We start from the raw sequence: 19,528 nt of genomic DNA on the forward strand, positions 1-19,528 counted from the left end.
CTGAACCATCCTGCGTTCCCAGCAGCCGTGGACGAGCTGTGGTGGAGTCTTGTTTGAATTTGCATTTCCCAAGGACATACCATGTTGAGCTTCTTTTAAGGTACTTATTTGCCATCTGTGTATTTTCTTTGGTGAGGTGTCTGCTAAGGTCTGTAGCCCATGCTTTCATCAGGCTATTCATTCTATTGTTGAGTTTTAAGGGTTCTTGTATATTTTGGATAACTGTCGTGTAGCCAAAGATTTTTGCAATGATTTTCTGCCCGTATATGGCTTGTCTTCTCATTCTTTTTTTTAATGTTTTTTTTTTTTAATTTTGTTTTATTTATTTTTGAGAGAGAGAGAGAGAGACAGCACGAGCAGGGGAGGGGCAGAGAGAGAGGGAGACACAGCATCTGAAGACAGGCTCCAGGCTCCAAGCTGTCAGCACAGAGCCCAACGTGGGGCTTGAATTCATAAACTATAAAATCATGACTTGAGCCGAAGTTGGACATTTAACCGACTCAGCCATCCAAGTGCCCCCTCTTTTTTAAAATGTTTTTTTTTTTTGAGAGAGAGAGAGAGAGACAGAGTGTAAGTGGGGGAGGGGCAGAAAGAGAGGGAGACACAGAATCTGAAGCAGGCTCCAGGCTCCGAGCTGTCAGCACAGACCCCAATGCGGGGTTCGAACCCACTAACTGTGAGATCATGACCTAAGCTGAAAATCGGATGCTTAACCGACTGAGCCACCCAGGCGCCCATCTTCTCATTCTCTTGATGCTTATTTTTAAAGTCTCTTCAGCTGTAGTTGCCTTTTTTCTTCTAATATGGATTATATCCTTTAGAAATGTGTCTCTTCTTCATTCAACAAACATTTATTCAGCCTTTACAATGTACAAGTGCTATTTCTGAAAGCAGGAGATGCGCCAACTACAAAGCAGACCAAGACCCCACCCTGGTGCAGCTGTGCTGTTCCTCTGTTCTTTCCATTTGTTACTCATTTCCATTATTTGTGCTGTTTTCTCTTCCACAACTTCTGCTTCTGTATCATGCTAATCTTCATGGTTTTTCTTTTTTTGTACTTTTGCTCTCATATTCTATTTCCAGCTTAAATTGAATGTGGAGCTAAATTCTTTTAAGTATCTATTGTCTTCTAAGAATGTATTTTTAAGGCTATAACTTTTCCTCTAATTACCGTGTTAGCTGCATCCCCCAAGTCCGCTACTTTAGTTTCTTACTGTTGTTTTGCAATTTTCAGTATGATTCCACTTCTACTTTAGGAGGTTATTTATATGTACATGGGAGTTTTGGCATTTAAGTTTTCTCTCATTGGTTTTGATTTTTAACATTATTGCACTCTGGACAGAACTTATGGGCCTGTATACTATTGAGGCTTTGGGTTCTTAAAATTTCCTTTGTGACAGGTCAAACGTTTGTAAGTGTTTCTCATGTGCTAGAAGTAAATGCACATTGTTTGTGGAAAGCAAAATTCTATTAGATCAAAAAATGATTTTTCTTTAAATCTCTCCTTTTTAAACTTTCCCCTGCTCAGTCCACATTTTCTGCAAGAGGTGCGTTAGCACATCCCATGCGCCGTGGAAAGGCTGATCTTTGTCCACAGTTGTGTCGGTCTTTGCTTTCAGATGGGGCTACGTTTTTTTATTTACACAGACTAGAGACTGGCATGCTCTGTGATCGTAGGACATACGAGCCCCTTTGTCCTGTGAATGCTCTTCAAATACGTTTTAGGAGAACACAGATATTCTCGGCCATGCTTTCTTTTGGTTAATATTTCTCACACTTTTTTTCATCCTTTTATTTCAAACTTTGTGCCTAGGTGTATCTCTTGTAAACAGTATGTTACTGGATTTTATGGGGTTTTAAAAAGTATGATGTGAATCTCTTTGCACAGGTGAGTTTAAGTTACCATGACCCCTTGCTTACGTGGACTTACACGGCCTATGCTATTTACCACATTGTCCCTTTGCTTTTTCCAGATCGTCTTTCCCAGCTTCTCTGGACTTGATCAGTTTTGTTCATTTGCTTTCTTTTCCCCTCTCCTGGAAGTTATACACTCTATTTCTACCCTTAAATTAAAAAAAATTTTTGGGGCGCCTGGGTGGCGCAGTCGGTTAAGCGTCCGACTTCAACCAGGTCACGATCTCACGGTCCGTGAGTTCAAGCCCCGCGTCGGGCTCTGGGCTGATGGCTCAGAGCCTGGAGCCTGTTTCTGATTCTGTGTCTCCCTCTCTCTCTGCCCCTCGCCTGTTCATGCTCTGTCTCTCTCTGTCCCAAAAATAAATAAACGTTGAAAAAAAAATTTTTTTTAAGGTTTATTTATTTTTGAGAGACAGAGACAGAGCATCAATGGAGGAGGGGCAGAGAGAGAGGGAGAAACAGAATCCAAAGCAGGATCCAGGCTCCGAGCTGTCAGCACAGGGCCTGACACGGGGTTCAAACTCATGAACCACGAGATCATGACCTGAGCCAAAGTTGGACCCTTAACCAACTGAACCACCCAGGCACACCCCTTCTACCCTTAAATTTTAAATAGTTTCTTAACTTGCATTTTCTAAGACATTCCCGAGTAACCCGGCTGAGCAGGTCCGCAGCCGCCTGCCGCAGGTCCCTGAAGATGGGGGGGAGGGGGGGGGCGTGGGTTCTCTGTCAACTCACCCACTCCCCGCCAATGACGGGAGAATCCCATCACAAGGTTCCCCTGCTATCCGAAAGTGGACCATTCCTAAAATCTTCCCTAAGCCAAAGTGGCATAAAGGAAAGAGACAATTAACATTAACTTATATGAAAAGATGTCTCAGTATTCCCAGACCCAAAAAAATCACCTCTTAGGGCTTTTCTGACGCCTTAGGGCAAGCACATCTTGCTAACAGATGCACAAAGTAGCTTGAGATAAGGGACTGATGCCGACAGACATGGTTCAGAGCTGTGGCAGCCGGATGCCGAGATGCTGAGTGTGTGGTGGGGAAGGAGCTGGGCGACATCATTCTCGCTGCATCTAAAACAGCCCGTTGTGGAACCAACGCTGAATGCCATTTTCCCCTTTTGCCTTTTTTCATAAAAGCGACAGTCCTCTCTGGATGTCTTCTGGTTAGAGAAAACAGGTACCAATGTGGGTTTTTCGTAAAAGTGACGTGGGGTGATGCAAACTTTTGAAAGGCAGGGGACACCTGTACTAGAAATCCATGCTGGAAAAGCACTCGGAAACATAGATGCTCATCACAGCATCATTGGCAACGGAAGAAAACTGGAAGCAACTTGATGTACAGAAAGGGAATAAATGAATTATGTTAATCCATGCAACACAATATTATGCAGTCATTAAAATCATGTCTGACGAATTTTAATGATAGGAGAAAGCACTTAGGATATTAGCGCTGCGAGGTGTCCTCTGGAGGGCTCTTTCTTTCTTTCGGCAGGAAGGAAACAGACGCTGCCCAGCGCCGGGGGACGTGAGGGAGGCTGGGGTCGAGGGGAGGTGATACGATGCCCCCCCTCCCCAAGAACGGCTAAGGCCATCCCAAGTGTGGGTGAAGACGTGGGGGAACGAGGACCTTCGTGCCCTGCGGTGGAAATGTAAACTGGAAAACCACTTTGGCAAAGAGTCTGCCGTCATCTACGAGAGTGGCTGAAATACACCACCCGGCCCTGCAATTCTACTTCCTGACGAGCACCCGGCAGGACGCTGTGCCAAGGGACACGCACGCGGTGTTCACAGCAGCAGGATTTGTAACAGCCCCAAACTGGAAGCAACCCAGATCTGTTGTGGCCCATTCATACAAGGGGAAAGCGACAGAAAGGAACAAACCACAGCTACCCCAGACGCGGCGTCCACAAGCTGAAAGCGGGGAAAGGCGAGTCGCTCACCAAGAGGGATCCTGTGCAACTCCTTCAGACAACAGAGCTGGGGTGGCGTGAACGCTGGGAAGAGGGGCCCCCCGGGAGATGCGGGGTGCGGGCCAGGGGCTCTCCTTGACCACAGCTGTGGAGCCCGGTGCCTGCTTGGGGATCACTCACGGGGCACTAGATTTGTGAGGTGCCCCCTTCTGCGAGCATTACGCTTCGGTCTAAAAGTAGAAGCGACGACGAAAGCCGCTGAGAAAAACATAAAGACAGAGAGAGCAGACTGGTCTTCCATGGTCGCGAAACAAGCTGCCACCAGCTCGGCCCAGGGCCGCCCTGCAACTGCCGACGGAGCCCCACGTCTCATGCCCGCTCCCCCCACTCGACTGTTACTGACGGGCACGTCTTACTGACCTCTTGTGCCCCTCCTCCTGGAGAACTGCCCGCTTTCTGTGCTGTGCGCATTCTTATTTCCAGAGTTACTTCCGAGAACCCTGTACGTATTCAGGAACGTAAGCGTCTCACGTGTCTGCTCAGCTTGCTATCACTGATCCTCGCCTGGGCGCTGGCCGTCCTCACGGCTGCTCCGCGCTGCATCGGCCTGGGTTGTGTGGTCACTGGCGTCACGCTAGGAAAGCCGTTGGCCACTCCCTGTTATAAAAATATCTATTTGTATTGTGGGCACTTTAGGGAATTTTAATTTGTATGTTTAAAGCCATCTGTCTGGAATGCATTTGGATACGTATGTTTTTTTCCCTAGATGAACAATCAGCTTCCAATTGGCAAGGGGACAGGCTGGGAGTTAGATCCTTTGCGTGTGGTCACACGGCGGCTGCTGAATCAGGGGCTACTGGACGAGGGAGGCAGGCCTGGAGGACGAGTGGGGCAGACCCCTGGGCAGCCATGACCCACGGTTCCAACGAGCAGCAGGCAGGGGGGTAAAGGAGAGAGGGTCCACTGGGGTGGGGCAGGACGGGGGGGGGGCGGGCTGCGGGAGGGCCCCCACTGCCTGACACGGAGCAGTGGTGGCCCACGCCCTGAGTAAGCTTCACAGGATGGTGGCTCTGACCGCACACCCACTGGCCGTGCCCCAGCGGGAATCGTCCAGCTCAAGGCAGACGGCACCTGGAGGCCCAGGCACGTCAGAGACGGGACTGGCCTGTTCAAACACAGAGGGGGCTCCTCCCACCTCAGAGCCAGGCTCGGCACCGGCACAGAAGCCCTGCCCACCGGCTCGTCCTTTGGGGCACACAGGCCTCCACCCCGACCTTTCCCTGCCTCCCGGGACCTCACCCCTCCCTGGCACATCTGACCTTGCTGGGACCCGGCTGCCCCAGGAGCTCGTCTCTGGCACTTTCCACGTGGCAGCAGTGCTGACAGGCAAGGCCTCCCCAGGTGGCCTGGCAGGGGGAAGCTCACGGGGACGGGGGTCAGGGGCGTACCTCAGGACCCCGGGGCTCGAGCCACCTGTGGGGGCTGAGACCCCGAAGTGGGCCCGAAGAGCCGGGCCACGAACACCAACAAATCGCGACTACGAACAGTAGCGGTGGCCAGCTCTGAGCTGTGACCCGCACCGGAGCCTTCCACCTTCCAACCGGGGAGGGCCACTGCGTCTCCGTCCCGCGAGCACCAGTGACAAGGTCTGGGCGTCAGCCCCAGCTCAGCGCAGTACTCAGCCACAGGGGCAGGGTGAGCATTATCACCCGGCAGGGTCTCCTGCCCCCCACCCAGGGACGGCACCTGACCCCACCCCACCAGTGGACGGCATAAGACGGCAGAGAGCAGAGCACTGCCTGGGGAGTCCCCACCACGGAGGGAGGTGCGGACGTGGGGTGCCGAGGGGCACGGGGCACCATAAAAGCAGCTGAGAAGCTGGGGCTCACGGGGCCAAGAGGGTGGGAGCCAGGAAGCAGGGATGGCTACATCCCGGGTCCCGGAAGGCACTCGACTGCTGTGGCAGGGTGGGGAGGCCCCTCCTGTCCCAGGCCGGCCTGGAGGTGACCCCCAGTGGTGCAGGGCTGGGGTTTGGGGCCCAACCCAAGTACGACTGACCCCTGCTCTGCCTTGAACCTCTATCTCCCTGAGAGGTCCCCCCGGGATTCGACAAGACTGGGTGCCACGCCCGGGTCAGGTCTGGCACACACGCCCCACCCTCAGCTGTCCCTGGGCTCCCCCGCTCCCCTAGGAGAGTCCTTGAATCAGGCAGAGGCTGGGGGTTCACTGCATCTTTATTCCCATTTGAACACATCGTATTCCAGACAGAACACCCTTTAATCGTTCCAAATCGACCTGCTCAGGCTCATAGGCACTCGCGCATCAACAAGCCTGCATTCAACTTCAGGGTCAGACACACACGCACAGGAAAATCCATGCGGAACCTCATTTAAAGTCGCAGATCCTCCTGTTTGAAGAACAAACGGCCTCGAGAGGCAGATGTTTGGGGGGCCCAACACCTTGGCCGCACGGAGCGCTCTGAGCTAAGACAGCAGTTCCTGGGGGCCGGGGTAGGGGAGGGGCTGCCTGCACACGGCCACGGGCGGCTCTTCCTGGAACCGGGTGCCCTGGCTGAGAAAGGGTGCAGGCCGGAGGGCCGCTGGGTGCTGGAGAGGAGCCCCCGACCCCAGGGGCTGGGGCTCTGAGGCAAGCCCTCTGCTGACCTGGGAGCGCCTCCCATTCACAAAGCATTCTGTGCTGATTTCCACACCACACGTAATGACCGAGGAATGTTTTTAATGAGAAAAAGGACACACGTGTCACACGTGTGTACGTACTCAAGTCCCGTTTGCAGCCTCCCCGCAGCGTCCTCACGCCGAGCTGTGCAAACACGGGGCACTGGCCTGGCTGTTCCGGGACCAGGAGCAGGTGCCAAGGACAAGGACCTGTCCCGGCTGAGGGGTCGGAGTTGTCCCCAGAGCCTCGGAGCATCCACGTCCCTGCCAGCCACACGCCTGCACAGGCAGGGGCGGGTGGAAGCGTGCCGGGACCCCGCAGGGCCCCAGGCAGGCCAGTCCGGAACCTTCCGCACTTGGGCTCTCTGCTTGGTGACCGACGAACGGCGGGGAGCAAGCATGTCCGTAACCCGCCCGAGACGTGGAAGGTGCGGCCAGGCTGAGGCGAGTGGTGCGAGAGCTCCGATTATCGAGGCCGAACCCTGCCCGTCCTGCGGGCCCAGCGCAGGGCGCGGGATCCCCGGCCTCAGCCTGTGTGGCTCGTCCCCGGGGCCACAGGGCCCTGAGCCCCTCACCTCCCGGTAGAACAGCACAGGGGCTCCTGAGGGCTGAGGGCTCCTTCTGAAGAGGACGGGGTGCAAAGCAGGGCCTTTACTCCGCTCCTCCCCCCTGCTCCCGAGCCAGAGCCTCGCCAAGAGAGAAGGGACAGCCACAGCAGAAGTGACGGCAGTTACAGGAACCAGGCCAACGCCCAGAAGCCCTGTGGGGACGGAGACTTCACAGGTTAGGGCGGTTCACTTCTTATTTTGTCTATATTTTATTCTCTTTCACTCAACAGAATAGGATTTTTGCATTTCAAAGCAGGTATGAGATGGCCACCACCTCCTTCTGCCCCTGGCACCAGACAGCAGGCCTCTCCCGGAGGGTCTGGTTCTCGGGCCGCCACGCCCTGGGGGCTCCAGGAGGTGGTCATTTGGCAAGGACGCTCCGGGGACAGGGAGGGAGACGCCCACCCACCTCTGGCCCCCTGAGCAGCCAGGACCCTCCCCTGGCTCTCTTTGGTATCTCAGGCAACAGAGGCGCCCCCGGCCAGGCCCCAGCCCTCCCCTGCGCCCGGGCCTGGCCAGCCCCCTGGAGGGCAGGCCGCTCCAACAAGGCCTCTCCTTGGCCACCGGCCCGCAGCCACGGCTGTGCTGGCCCTGGCTCACTTCTTGTAGTGATTGGGGGCATCCGCGAAAGCAAACTTCAGGCGGTAGGCCTCCGCCAGCAGCAGGCTGATGTCTTCATCGCCCCAGTGGGCCGTGGGCAGGTTCTGAAGGAAAAGCAGCAGCTCCTGGGGGGAGACAGACAAGCCCGGGTCAGAGGAGGTGACCAGTAGCGGGGCGGGGGCTCCCCTCGGTGGGGACTGGCCAGCAGTGGGGATGAGCCAGAGGGGGCTCACAGCTTCCTAGATGCCGTGAATCGCGTCCCCTCCCCTCTGTACCCTGAAAGGCCCCAAGCCCCGTGGCCAGGAGGAAGGCCCTCATGTGCCCCCCCCCCCATCCCTTTTTGGCGATGCTGCTGGGACGCGGAGGGCAGTGCTACCCACGCTTCACAGCTGTGACCTCTCTGAATGGACCCCTCGCGCTCCACGGTGCGGGTGCTGGTCTGGGTGGCGGCGGGGAGGGGGTTGCTGGCTGGCTGCAGGTGCGCCACCCCAGCCCAAGACCCTGCAGAATCCAGAAGTAGGGCCCCCTACCCCCTGGCCTGGGTCAACTTCGGGCCCAGATTTCTTTGCCTCCGGTGACATTCCTTCAGCAGGGACACTAGGGCCAGGTGTGTGCCCCTGCTGGGTGGGCGGGGGGGACACACCGTGGAGCCCCTGTCACAGTCTTCACTTGATACTCTGTTTCCAGGAAAGACCAGGCTGCAGACCCTCGGCTGCCCCCAGCCCACCCCCATAGGGCACAGGAACTATCTCAAGAGCCCACGGTTTGGAAACCAGAGTCAGAGATACGGAGGAAGGTGCTGGACAGGAAAAACACGGCCCAGGGCCTCAGCGATACACGCAGCCCTCCCTGCACACTGATCAGCTCCTCTGACGGACCACAGTCCTCGTCCAGAGCAACCAGCGACACCACCAAGGGCGGGGTGGGTCTTGGGGGCCACAGGCCCCAGCACCCAGGGGGGTTTAGCAGGACTGGGGAGGGCTGTGTGGCCAGGATGGCTTCCCGGGTGGGGGGGGATCTCCAGGGAGGAGGAATGGGGGCCTGGGTCATGGGGTCAGGGCAAGGCCGGAGGCCAGACTCCCTCTCAGGGGGCAGGCTGGCACCATGCAGATACCTGCCGGCTCTGGCCCCTCCCACCCGCCCAGCCCATCAGACCAGACCCAAGTGAGCCCAAAGGGTGGCGGGGGTTCCAAGGGGCTGGTGCCACTCCTCCAAAGTCCCAGCAGGGAACAGGGCACAGGGAGGGCCCCAGCCCGGGGCTGCCCCTCCCTGCCTGCCGAAGGGGAGACTCACACAGGCCCCACCCGCCGAGCCTCTTGTCCCCGCAAGGCTGCGACCAGAGGGTGGGAGGCATGAGGAGGGGCTGCCGAGAGAGAGGCAGGTGCTCCATTCACATCCTGGCCCAGCCCTGGGCGGACCCTCCTCTCCGAGCCCCACCCCTTCATCTGTGGGCCAGCGCTGGGAGCGCTCAGGCCTCGGGCTCCGCAGCGCGTCTGGACTCACACCCGCCACTGCCCGCCTCGGGGGCGTGGGGGGCCTCAGGCTCCTCATCCGCAGAGTGGGGTCTCAGTTCCCGCCAGGGGCTGGGCGCGGAGCCACGCGGCGCCTCGTGTCTGCTGTGCCGTGCAGGGCGCTCCCCCGCCCGTGAGCCGCCCCCAGGACCCCCCTGCTCCGGCGCCTCACCGCTGCCGCTTTACCCCTTCCTCAACCCCATTTCCTGTTGCATCTGGGATACTTTGTGGGGGCCTTGAAATTGAATTCACGGAGCAAATTTCAGTGGCAGAATGTCCCCAGGGACACATCAACATCAATCTGCTGTCTTTCACCATTAGGTGCAACTTACACGGACGCCAATCCAATTCTGAGCAGGTCGTAAATAAATACCTTTGGTTTTATTTTTAATCCACTTCGCTTCATATTATCATGACCTCGCTACTTGCGAGGTGAGAAGCAATACCCTCCCATTACGGTAACTCACCAACCCCGCTGCACACTCAATTTCAGAATCTAATTTAGTCCCCCAGGTTCACTGGATGGAGGGAGAATAGAAAAGCCCAGCGCCTCGCAGCCTGCAATGCTAAAGAAGGAAAAATCTATCCGGGTGACCTTTACGGGAGGCAAAGAACACAGCCAAACGCGTCCTTAAATACAGATTTCTTCTTTAAAAAGGCCTGTCTTATTTATGCACCGGGCAGAGATGGCTCTGATCCGGGAGGCACGGACGGTTATTGGCCATGAGCTGTTTTGCATTACCCACATCATTCAGGTAAAGGGCCATCGCTCGTGAAGCTGTCAGCGGGTCACATCCCAGGGGTCCGGCCCTCCCTGGCGGGGCGGGGGGGGGGGGGGTCTGCCTTTGAAGCAACGGTGGACAGGAAGGGCTGTGTCCCACAAACCGCAGAAAGACGAAACGGAGCTCCATCAACAGCGCCCTGCCCTGTGAGCAGACATGACAAGTGACAAGGAGAGGAAGGTTGGCTCACGACGCTGCCGTCCTAAGAAATCAGACGAGCCGGGTCCCTGTAAGTCTCTCCCCGGTGCTCCGCGAGATGCCGCTTGTCAACACAGCCGCAGCAAGAGTGCGCCCCGGGGCACCTGCCGTTCACTGCTAGCCCGTTACCACGTGCTCCGTGGGCACCTGACCTGTGCCGTCCGCGGGGAGGGCCCCGCCCGCACACCTGGAGGTCTGCGCTTCTGAGCCCTGTCCACACCTCAGAATCAGCCGGGGAGCTCCAGAACCCCACTAACACCCAGGTCGAGCCATGGGACAGCCAGCCCGGAATCCCAGGGGTGGGCCTGGACATAACGGCCCGCCTCTCGGGATGATGAGCGGCTTGGCCCGCACTCCGGACACCCTGACGTTCCGTCGTGAGCCTGTGGATGGCAGCCAGACTTCCCTGTCATGGGCCATCCCCCGCGGAGGCCACCAGTGCCCCCCTCCCAGGTACCGGCGGGCCAGGTGCACACAGCCCCGGCACAGGCAGGGGTGTTGTTGCAAGCCCCCGGGGAAGTGGGTCAGAAGCCCCGAGATGGCCGTTCCCAGCAGTTCACCACCACAAACAGCACGACACAGGACACCTTCCACCTGGAAATGGGTGGGTTCCAAGAGGAGCCTGCTAACGTGAGACAGCAAACGTTTTCACTTCAGGTGCTTCTCACCAACAGGGTTTTATTTTTCCAGCCTGATGAATCACACCGCCATGTGCAAAGCAGGATTACGTGTGTGTCCCGGGAAGGACGCAATGGTGACACGCCAGCACACCTGGGCTCCAGGAGAGTGGGCTGGGGCCCCTCCCAAGCCCCCAGAGCTCCCTGTTTGGCTGGCCCCTTGCGGAGGCTCCCCGGAGCGTGGGCTGAAGTGGCAGGGCGAGGGAGCGGCAAGCTACGGCTCAGCCGTCAGAGGACCTGGATCCAAGCCCCGCTCTGCTGCCGTCATGACCCCACAGCCCTCTGCCAGGGGGTGACCGGCCTCCTCTGTGACGTCTAAGTGCAGGCATCCCTGTACCCCTGAAACAAAACGTCCGGGCCGTGGTGGCGCTCGGTGTCCGCGCTTGGCGGCCCAGTGAGCCTGCCCGCCAACGGGGCTCTCAGATCCCAGTCCTGCCTCGGTTGGTCACACGACCCTGGGCGAGCCTCCCGACTCTGTACCTCAACCCTCATGTGTCAACGGGGACAAGAACGTCCCTCCCTCCCTGGGTCGTGAATGCGTGCAGAGTGCCCGTGACAGTGTCCGTAGGTACAAAGCACAAACTAAGTGTCCCCCGCGGTTGCGAGGACCCGCCACTACGGGGGCGTTCCTAGGATTCAGTCCCCGTTAGCACTCGGTCATCGTCGCCACAGTCACCGCTCGTGGTCCAAGTAAGAGTGGTAGTGGCGGGAACAGCAGTTTTGATAAGTAAGTGATCATCCGTGGGGAACACAGATAGTTTAGCAGTAAGTTTAACAAGAAATGCAATTCTCGCTGGATGGTCCGCCCAGAGGGGCAGCGCAGGCACGCAGCGGGTTCGGGGGACAAATGTCCGAGGGAGGAAATGCATCCCAGGTGCTGACCCGCAGCCGTGGACCCGAGGAGGCCCTGAGCCTGCGCGGTGGCACCGAGGCTGGTCACCCTGAGGCCGCCAGCAAACAGGAGAGGACACTGCTTCTCGGCCTCTTTGGCCCAGATTTTCAAGTTCTGACGTCAGGTACAGAATGAGTTATGTTTACCTTAAAATCTTCCCAAGGAGCGACCGAGCATAAGCTGTTAGGTGCACCAGAGACAGGGGCCGAGCCATCGCTCTGCTCTGTGCCTGGATCACACCTGGACGGGGCTCTCTCTGCAAGCCCCTCGGCCTCCCCCTGCAGCTGACAGATCCGGGGCCGCTCGGGGGGGACGCTGCCCGGCTGCTTGGCCACAGGGCTCCAGGCTCCAGGCCCCAAGAACACACGCCTTGGCCAGTGAAGGTGTCTGGCCCTCCCTGGGCGACAGGAAGTTGGGTCTGTCTGCGGAAGAGAGGAAGTGGTGTGGCCAGCACCCGGTGGAGGCATAAGCAGGTGTCTCCCGCTGGAATGGCAAGTCAGGAGCCACCGGGCGAGAAAGGACAGGAAAGGACCCAGGAAGGGCAGACGCTCCTGACCTCATCCGTCCGTCCATCCCTTTGCTCGTGACTGCGCACCGAGCGTGGCCTGTGTGCCCAGCACAACGCAGCAAAAGCCAGCAGCTCTGCCCCCAGGGGCCCAGCCTGAAGGGGCACCTGAGCCAGGATGTGCAGAGGTGAGGACTGGGCGACAGACAGGTACGTGACCACGAAATGCAAGACATTCGGTCCTGCGCAGTCATGACCGGCCCTCCTGTCCGCCAGCCACCGCTGAGCCCCCATGGGTGTGCGTCACGGAGAGCGCACCCCAGACTTCTAGGAAGAAGAGCCTCCCGTCAGCCCGGCCACCACAGAGCCCCTCAGGTACCCATCACAGAGAGCAAATTCCGGGCTTCTAGTAGGAAGTCTGCACAAAATCTGTAAAGTGCTTCTTAACAGTGCTCATGTTGATTACAGGTTGAAAGATGGTATTTCCGATTTCTGGGTCAAATAAAATATTAGCTAATTTCCCCTGGTTTTCTCCACTTCTGTGAGGCCACCAGAAAATTCAAGATTTCCCACATGGCAGGGATGACGCTCCACAGGACGGCCCTGCTCTGAGGAACACGAAGAATCCCACTTTCCAGCTGTGCCTACTGCCCCCCACCCCCACCCACGGCGAGCAGCCTGGCCTGCAGATGGTGTGGACCAGTGCCTTTCTCCGTGGACCCCCTGGCAGAGAGAACATACCGGAAGGCCCCCACAGACAGCGGGAAGGGCGGAACACATCGACGCCTGCTCCTCCGTGTGGCACAGAGCACACAGAGGTCAGCTTAAAAGCTGTTCGAGTCAGGGGTTTACAAATTGCCAACTCGCAGAGATGAATAAATTAATCACGACGGGGCTAAAAGGGCCCATTTGCCGACCCTTATTATCTTTCCCCTTAACTGGGAAGGAAGAAACAGGAGTCCCTCGCTGACACACGAGTCAGGTAGCAGGGCTAATTGGTTTAACTCCCTTTTCCATCCACATTCCGACGTTCGATTTGTGCAGCTTGGCTAGAAAACCTCACGGCTTGGGCACTCCGGCCATCTGCAAGGCAGGCCCTGGTGTCACCCGGGGGGGGCCTGGGGGCGCAGGGCAGCAGCATGGGGCTGCTGGCGGGTGGGCCTTGGGCACCTGCCAGCCAGTCTTCTGGGGGAGGAGACCAAGGCACAGGCAGGCCGGACGCCTGGAGCCAGGCCCTGGGTGGCTTGGAACCCACAGCGCAAGGCGAGGCCACAGCCCAGGTGGCCGGCAACCCCGGGAGCTGAGCCCCTCATCTAGGAGGTGGGGACTGTGACCGGGACCGCCTCCAGGCTCGAGGGCCTGCGTGTCAGAGCTGAGCCGGCTGCAGAACAGGCACTACAGGAAGGCGTCGGCCGCGTCACCGTCATCCTGTCCACACCCGAGGTCCCGGGCACTACTCACGGCCCCTCGGAGGACACAGGAGCAGTCCCTCGCAGGGCTGTGCTGAGAATGGAGTCAGCACACCCGGGTGGCACGATGCCTGGCACGCGGGAGCCCGTTGCCATGCTGTCACCGCTGCCACCACCAGGCCACCACTGCCACGCCTACTCACAGCTGAAGGTGGATCGGTACCCGTGTCCCCCGGGCGCTGACGTGCGCCCTCTGTGAGCACAGGGCTGGTCGGGCCACTGCAGCCGGCCTCCCGCCCGCCCTGCTCCCGGGCAGCGCCTCGGACCACACACTGCAGGGGTCGGGGGTCATGGTCCCCCGAAGCCATGGCCCCTGACAGCCGGCAGAGGGACAGGTCATTTGTATTCCTGCCCGTGCAGGAGCTGCTAGGGTCTGATCCATATTCAACATAAAATCTCTGTTCTTGGTAAGTACATGTGTAAAACAGCACATAAAAAAGCGGCCCGGATTAAATTATACCAGAAGGGGTTGAGGCGTCTGCCGCAGTGCCGGCGGCACGGGGAGAATGCTAACGGATGCCGGGAGCTCCGGGCTGGGCCTCGCTGGGCACCCCCGGGGGCGGGGAAGGGGCGGGGCGGGCACGGGAGCCGGGACCCGTTGGGCCACCTTCCCTGGAACGGCGTGGCTCCTCTCCCGCCGCGGTCCTCTCGTGTCTGCTCCTGGCGGCCCACCTGGGCCAGGATCGCTTCCCACGGGGACAGCGCCTGCCCTGCTCCAAGTGTCCCCACGGGTCTGTGGGAGCAGGCGTGGCAGTGGCTGGCGTGGACTGGACTGCTACTCAGCCTGCCATGGCCACCCGGGGCCGTCGTGTGCATCCGCGGTCGGTCAACCACAAAGCTGCCCTCTGTGCGTTGCTCACTTGGTGCCAAGCACCGCGCTGCACGGCGACCGTGACGACCAACCCTGGGGGCACCCACCCCTCATGTCTACAAGGATCCTGGGGGACCCCCACCCCCAGTGCCAGGGGAGACTGAGGCTGCAGAAAGCAGAGTCAAGCAGGCTGGGCGTGGGGGCTGCCCACCCCAGACCTGAACCTGACCACCACACGGCGCTCGCTGCCTGCGGGGCTGGGCACCGCCCCGTCCTGTGTCCCCACTCTCCTCTCAAACCTAGAAGGGCATCTCACCGGAGCCCTGCAGCCCCAGGCTGGCGGTCAGACAGCGGAGGCTAAGATGGTGGGTGGGGTGACGCCGGGGGAGCCAGAAAGTCCCTCAAGGAGGCGGGGGGCCAGACCTGGTAAACCACGTCTCTGTTCCGCCCCCCCGATCCTCGGTCTCTGGGCACCGGCCACCGCTGCGGGAGGGGCCCTCCCTTCTTTGTCTTAGCCCTTCTCTCTCCATCCCACGTGGTGCCCTTTACATCAACGGATGAAAGAACACAGGACACAACCTGACATGCGGTGGACACGCAAGTCACCGCTCGGGAGGGCCAGTCCTCTGGGCAAGCTCCCGCCCGTGCGGGAGGACCCGCCAAGTCCTCTCCTGCGTCCCCACCAGTGACTGACCCAGCCCAAGAAGGGAGCCTCCCTGCCCTCTCCAGGGTGGTGGCTATGCTGTGATGTCCTCACGGTCACATCCTCACCTCACCTCCAGGACGGAGAAGTGGCTGGGTAGCACCCACTTGCCCGATGTGGCCCCCCGGCACCCGGCTACCCCTGGGGCCGCTTCCACCCCCACCCCCCCAACCTACGACAGCTGATTTCTTTGACAACGCAGTTATTAGCTTGACAATCCTGTCAAGTTCTGGACCAAACCAGGGCTAAAAATAGAAGCTTGTGACAGCCGGCTGGGACAGACGGCCAGCTGCCAGACTGGCCAACCCGCTGGTGACAGCCTTCCACGAGGTGCAGAATCGAAGGTGACACCGTCGTAGAGCGATCTGAGGCCCCGATGGCTCAGGGAGGCACGCTGTCCTTACAGTTAATTTGATACTTCTTTTCCAAAAAAGGAATTCTAAACAGAATTTGGGTCCTGAAAACACGAGCTTGGCACGAGTGCCCCAATCCAGGCAGCCTTTCTGCTTCACGTGTCCACACTCACCAAGGGGCGTCCTGTCCGCACACAGCGAGTACCCGAAGTCCCGGCGCGGCGATCAGAGTCGCCTCCTCCCGTGGGCACCTTTCCGCCTTGAGGGACATGGGGCCAGGCGGCTAGCCACAGACAGGGCACGGCAAGATGTCATTGCGGAGGTGTCCTCGCGGACGGCCCACTAGGGAAGGACGCGCACGTCCAGGAGGAGGCCTAATCACCACCTCCAGTGGTCCCCCAGTGTCAGTCCTCCCTGATCCTCCCCTCTTCCTGAAGCTCCCCCCCCCCCCCCGCCAGCATCCCCGTGCCTGAAGCCCCCTCCCACTGCCTGGCCATCTTCCAGTGTCCTTGGTAACCCTCCTCAGTGCCAGGCCCTCTCTGCCCCTGCAGCCCTCCCCAGGGGATGTCCTCCAGGGCCAAGATCACCCCCCATCTCTGCCCCCACCATGACCACGCCCTGAACTCACATGTCTGATGGCTGCACACCTGCACGCCCTGGCGTCTAAAAGGGTCTCAAGCTGGGCATGGCTCCCCTGCCCTGGCCCTGCCCCCCACCAGCCCTCCCCAGCCCCCTGCGCTCAACTGGGAACAACACAAAGGGGTCCACGCTACCCTCCTCAGCCCTAGGTGGCGGCTGAGACACCGAGGCTTCCTCTCCGCCAGGGAGAAGGGCCGTCAGGCGGGGCCGCGGCTGCAGCCCAGGCACGAGCACATTCCACAGCAACACATCCCACCTCCAACGGCTGCATCTAAACAGGTGGTGATACTGATGTGCACAGCTGACTTCAGACTCGCTGGCAAAATGGCATTTTCCTTGTGCTGGACGCCGTAAATCTGTTTCAGGTCTGTGTCTCACACCGACTTGCCCGCTGCCGGGGAGGCCGGGAGGACAGACGCGCGGTGTGGCTCAGCTCTGCCAAGGCCAGCCTTTGCACCCGCGCCTACCGGGAGCCGCCGGCCTGGCTCAGGCCGGGGGGCCGTGGGGGGTGCGCCCAGAGCCACAAGAGCGGAGGGCGGGGCACACGTCGGGGAAGCGCCTCAGGGCACCTGGAGCGGGTGCAGAGGGACGGCACCCTGAGGCGGCAGGTCTGCGTCACGGGCTCCCGGTGAAGGAAGCCGCCATTTTCTCCCTGACTGCGCTGCTCCAGAAGCTGCTCCCGGACCCTCGGAGGCTGTGGGGAGTGACTGACCCCCACGGTGTGAGCCCCGCAAGCCCACCCAGGGTCCGCCCTTGGGGACCACATGCCACGGGACCCTGGGCCCCATCTCCCGCAGCACGAAACTGGGGAGAACAAGGTCATCCGCCACACCGGGCACAGCAGGGTCCGATACGAGAGGACGCGAGGAGGGGCTCCGTGGTGACCATGTGATCCCGGGCACGTGCCGCGTGTCCACCACTCTCCACGAGGGGGTCTCCTGTGTCCTCGTCCCATGTGGATGCAGGGACCGTGCAGAGGGCACGCAGCACCCTAAGCTGGTTGGGGGGCGAGACCCAAGGGGGAAAGGCCCACTCAGGAGAGGGAGCCAAGGAGGCTGCGAGGCTGGTGGAGGCTGGGGCACTGGCCCGGGGACCTGGAGGTCACTGGAGGTCCCTCACGTGTGCCCAGCGGTCAGCACGGGTCTGGCCGTGTGCCTGCTGAATACGCATCGTGCCCACAATGGGCAGGCCAAGAAGCGAAGGGCTAGCCATGGAGGCACCAATAACGCAGGTGCAGACGGGCCAAGGCACAGGGAGCCCTGGCAGACCCCCCGCAACTGAGCTGGACGGAGAAGGCTCCGGGGCCTGCTGGACACACTGGGCGAGGCCCAGAGGTCAGAGTGCAGGGTGAATCCTGGGCCACGGCGATCAACTTAAAAAAATACTTTCAGAGCACTTTTGGATTCACAGTAAAATTGAGCAGAAAGTACAGAGACTTCCCACCTACCCCCTGCCCCCCCAACAGCCTCCCCCATTATCAGGATCTCCCACCAGATGCTGCGTCTGTCGTAACCGATGGCCCCACAGCCACACATCACGGCCACCCAGAGTCCGCAGTCCCACACGAGGGTTCACGCTGGGTGTTGTACGTCCCATGGGTTTGGACGAACAAACAGTGACACGTGTCCAATGCTGTTAATGTCACACAGAGAAGTCTCGCTGCCCTGAACATCCTCTATGCTCCCCGTTCACCCCTCCCTCCTCCAAACCCGTCGACCACTGGTTTTTTCACTGTCTCCACGGTCGTGCCTTTTCCGGAACGTGACGTGGAGCAGGAATCAGACGGCGTATGGCCTTTCCGCGGGCGTCTTTCGCTCACTGATGCGCATTTAAGCTTCATCCCTGTCTGTTCATGGCCTGGTGGCTCCCTTCGCTTTAGCCCTGAAGAATACACCCATCATCTGCATGGACCACAGCTTACGTGTCCATTCACCTGCTGAAGGACGTCTTGGTGGGTTCCAAGTTCCGGTGATTATTACGAATGAACACCCGTCGGTAGGTTTCTGTGTGGACGTAAGTGTTCCGCTCCTTTGGGCAAACTGCTGGGTCGTATGTCAGGAGTCCGTTCACCTTGGTAAGGAGCCACCACGCCATCCTCCACGGTGGCCACGCCATCCCGCGTTCCCAGCGGCCACGGACGAGCGTCCCCGGTGCTCCGCGTCCTCGCCAGCGCTGCGTGCCGTCGGGGAGGCAGACACCAGCCATGCTGACGGACGCGATTCTCGGTGTTGTCGTCTGCACTTCCCTGACGGTGCGCCATGTGGAGCACCTGCTCGTGCGCGGACTTCCCATCCGTACGTCTTCTTTGGTAAGGTGTCCGCACAAGATCTTCTGCCCATTTTTTAATTGGGTTGTTTTCTTCCTGAGTTTGAAGAGTTCTCTGCATACTCAGGACAGCGGCCCTTTATGAGATCTATTTTGCAATGATTTTCTCCCCGGTCTGCGGCTCGTCTTCTCATTTTCTTGACAGCGTCTTTCACGGAGCAGAAGTTTCTCATTGTAATGCTGTCCGGCTCATCAATTATTTCCTTCACGGATCGTGCCCGTGGAGTTGCATCTAAAATGTCATCACCAAACCCAAGGTCATCTAGGTTTCCTCCTCCATGATCTTCGGGGAGTTTTCGATAAAACTTTACGGTTTACACGTAGGTCTATGATCTAGTTTTTAATTTTTGTGAAGACTGTAAGGTCTGTGTCTACGTTTTTTTGCATGTGATGTCTGGTTGCTCAGTGCCACCTCCTGAACGTCTTTGCTCCTTTGTCAGGGATCGGTGACTGTATCTACACGGGTCCACTTCCGCACTCTGGATCCCATTCCGTTGATCTGTTTGTCTGTTCTGCCTTTGGGGACACCACGCCGCCTTGTGGGGAGTCTTGATGCCCAGAAGGCAACGCCTGTCCTCCGACGGTCTTCCTCTCTGTATCGTGGGGGCTGCTCTGGGTCCTGTGTCTCCATATGAACCTTGGAATCAGTCTGCTGACGTCCCGGGGCGCCGATCGACTTGGGATTATGAAGAGGGGAGCTCACAGGGCCCCGGGGGCCGAGCTCCCAAGGGCTCTGACCACTGCTCTTCTGATGCCCTGACTTGAGTGGTGGGCCCCACCCCCAGCCCTGGGCTGCAGGAACAAGTGAGGATAACCAGGAGGGGCCTGGACACCCGGCTCCGGGCCTGTGGTGTCCTGCTCTGGACCGGGAGATGCACTAGCGAGGACACCCCTGCTGACGCTGATCTTGGGGTGCCCCCCACATTTTTCTCACTTCATCCAGCAAGCT

General features: G+C 59.1%; 1 protein-coding gene across 3 annotated transcripts in view; it reads right to left on the bottom strand.

Annotated features, from left to right (window-relative positions):
• Positions 1-6,047: 6,047 nt before the first annotated feature.
• The window catches only part of TBC1D22A (TBC1 domain family member 22A), a 327,451-nt gene continuing 313,970 nt past the window's right edge, over positions 6,048-19,528 (bottom strand). For all 3 annotated transcript variants that reach the window (XM_086711972.1, XM_086711971.1, XM_086711970.1), the window contains one exon: positions 6,048-7,839. In XM_086711972.1, coding sequence (XP_086568098.1) covers positions 7,711-7,839 — 129 coding nt within the window. In that variant the 3' untranslated portion in view covers positions 6,048-7,710. The remainder of the gene's footprint in view (positions 7,840-19,528) is intronic.

The sequence above is a fragment of the Puma concolor genome, chromosome B4, assembly GCF_028749965.1.
Source record: "Puma concolor isolate L17-30 chromosome B4, mPumCon1.1.hap2, whole genome shotgun sequence".
NCBI lineage: Eukaryota > Metazoa > Chordata > Mammalia > Carnivora > Felidae > Puma > Puma concolor.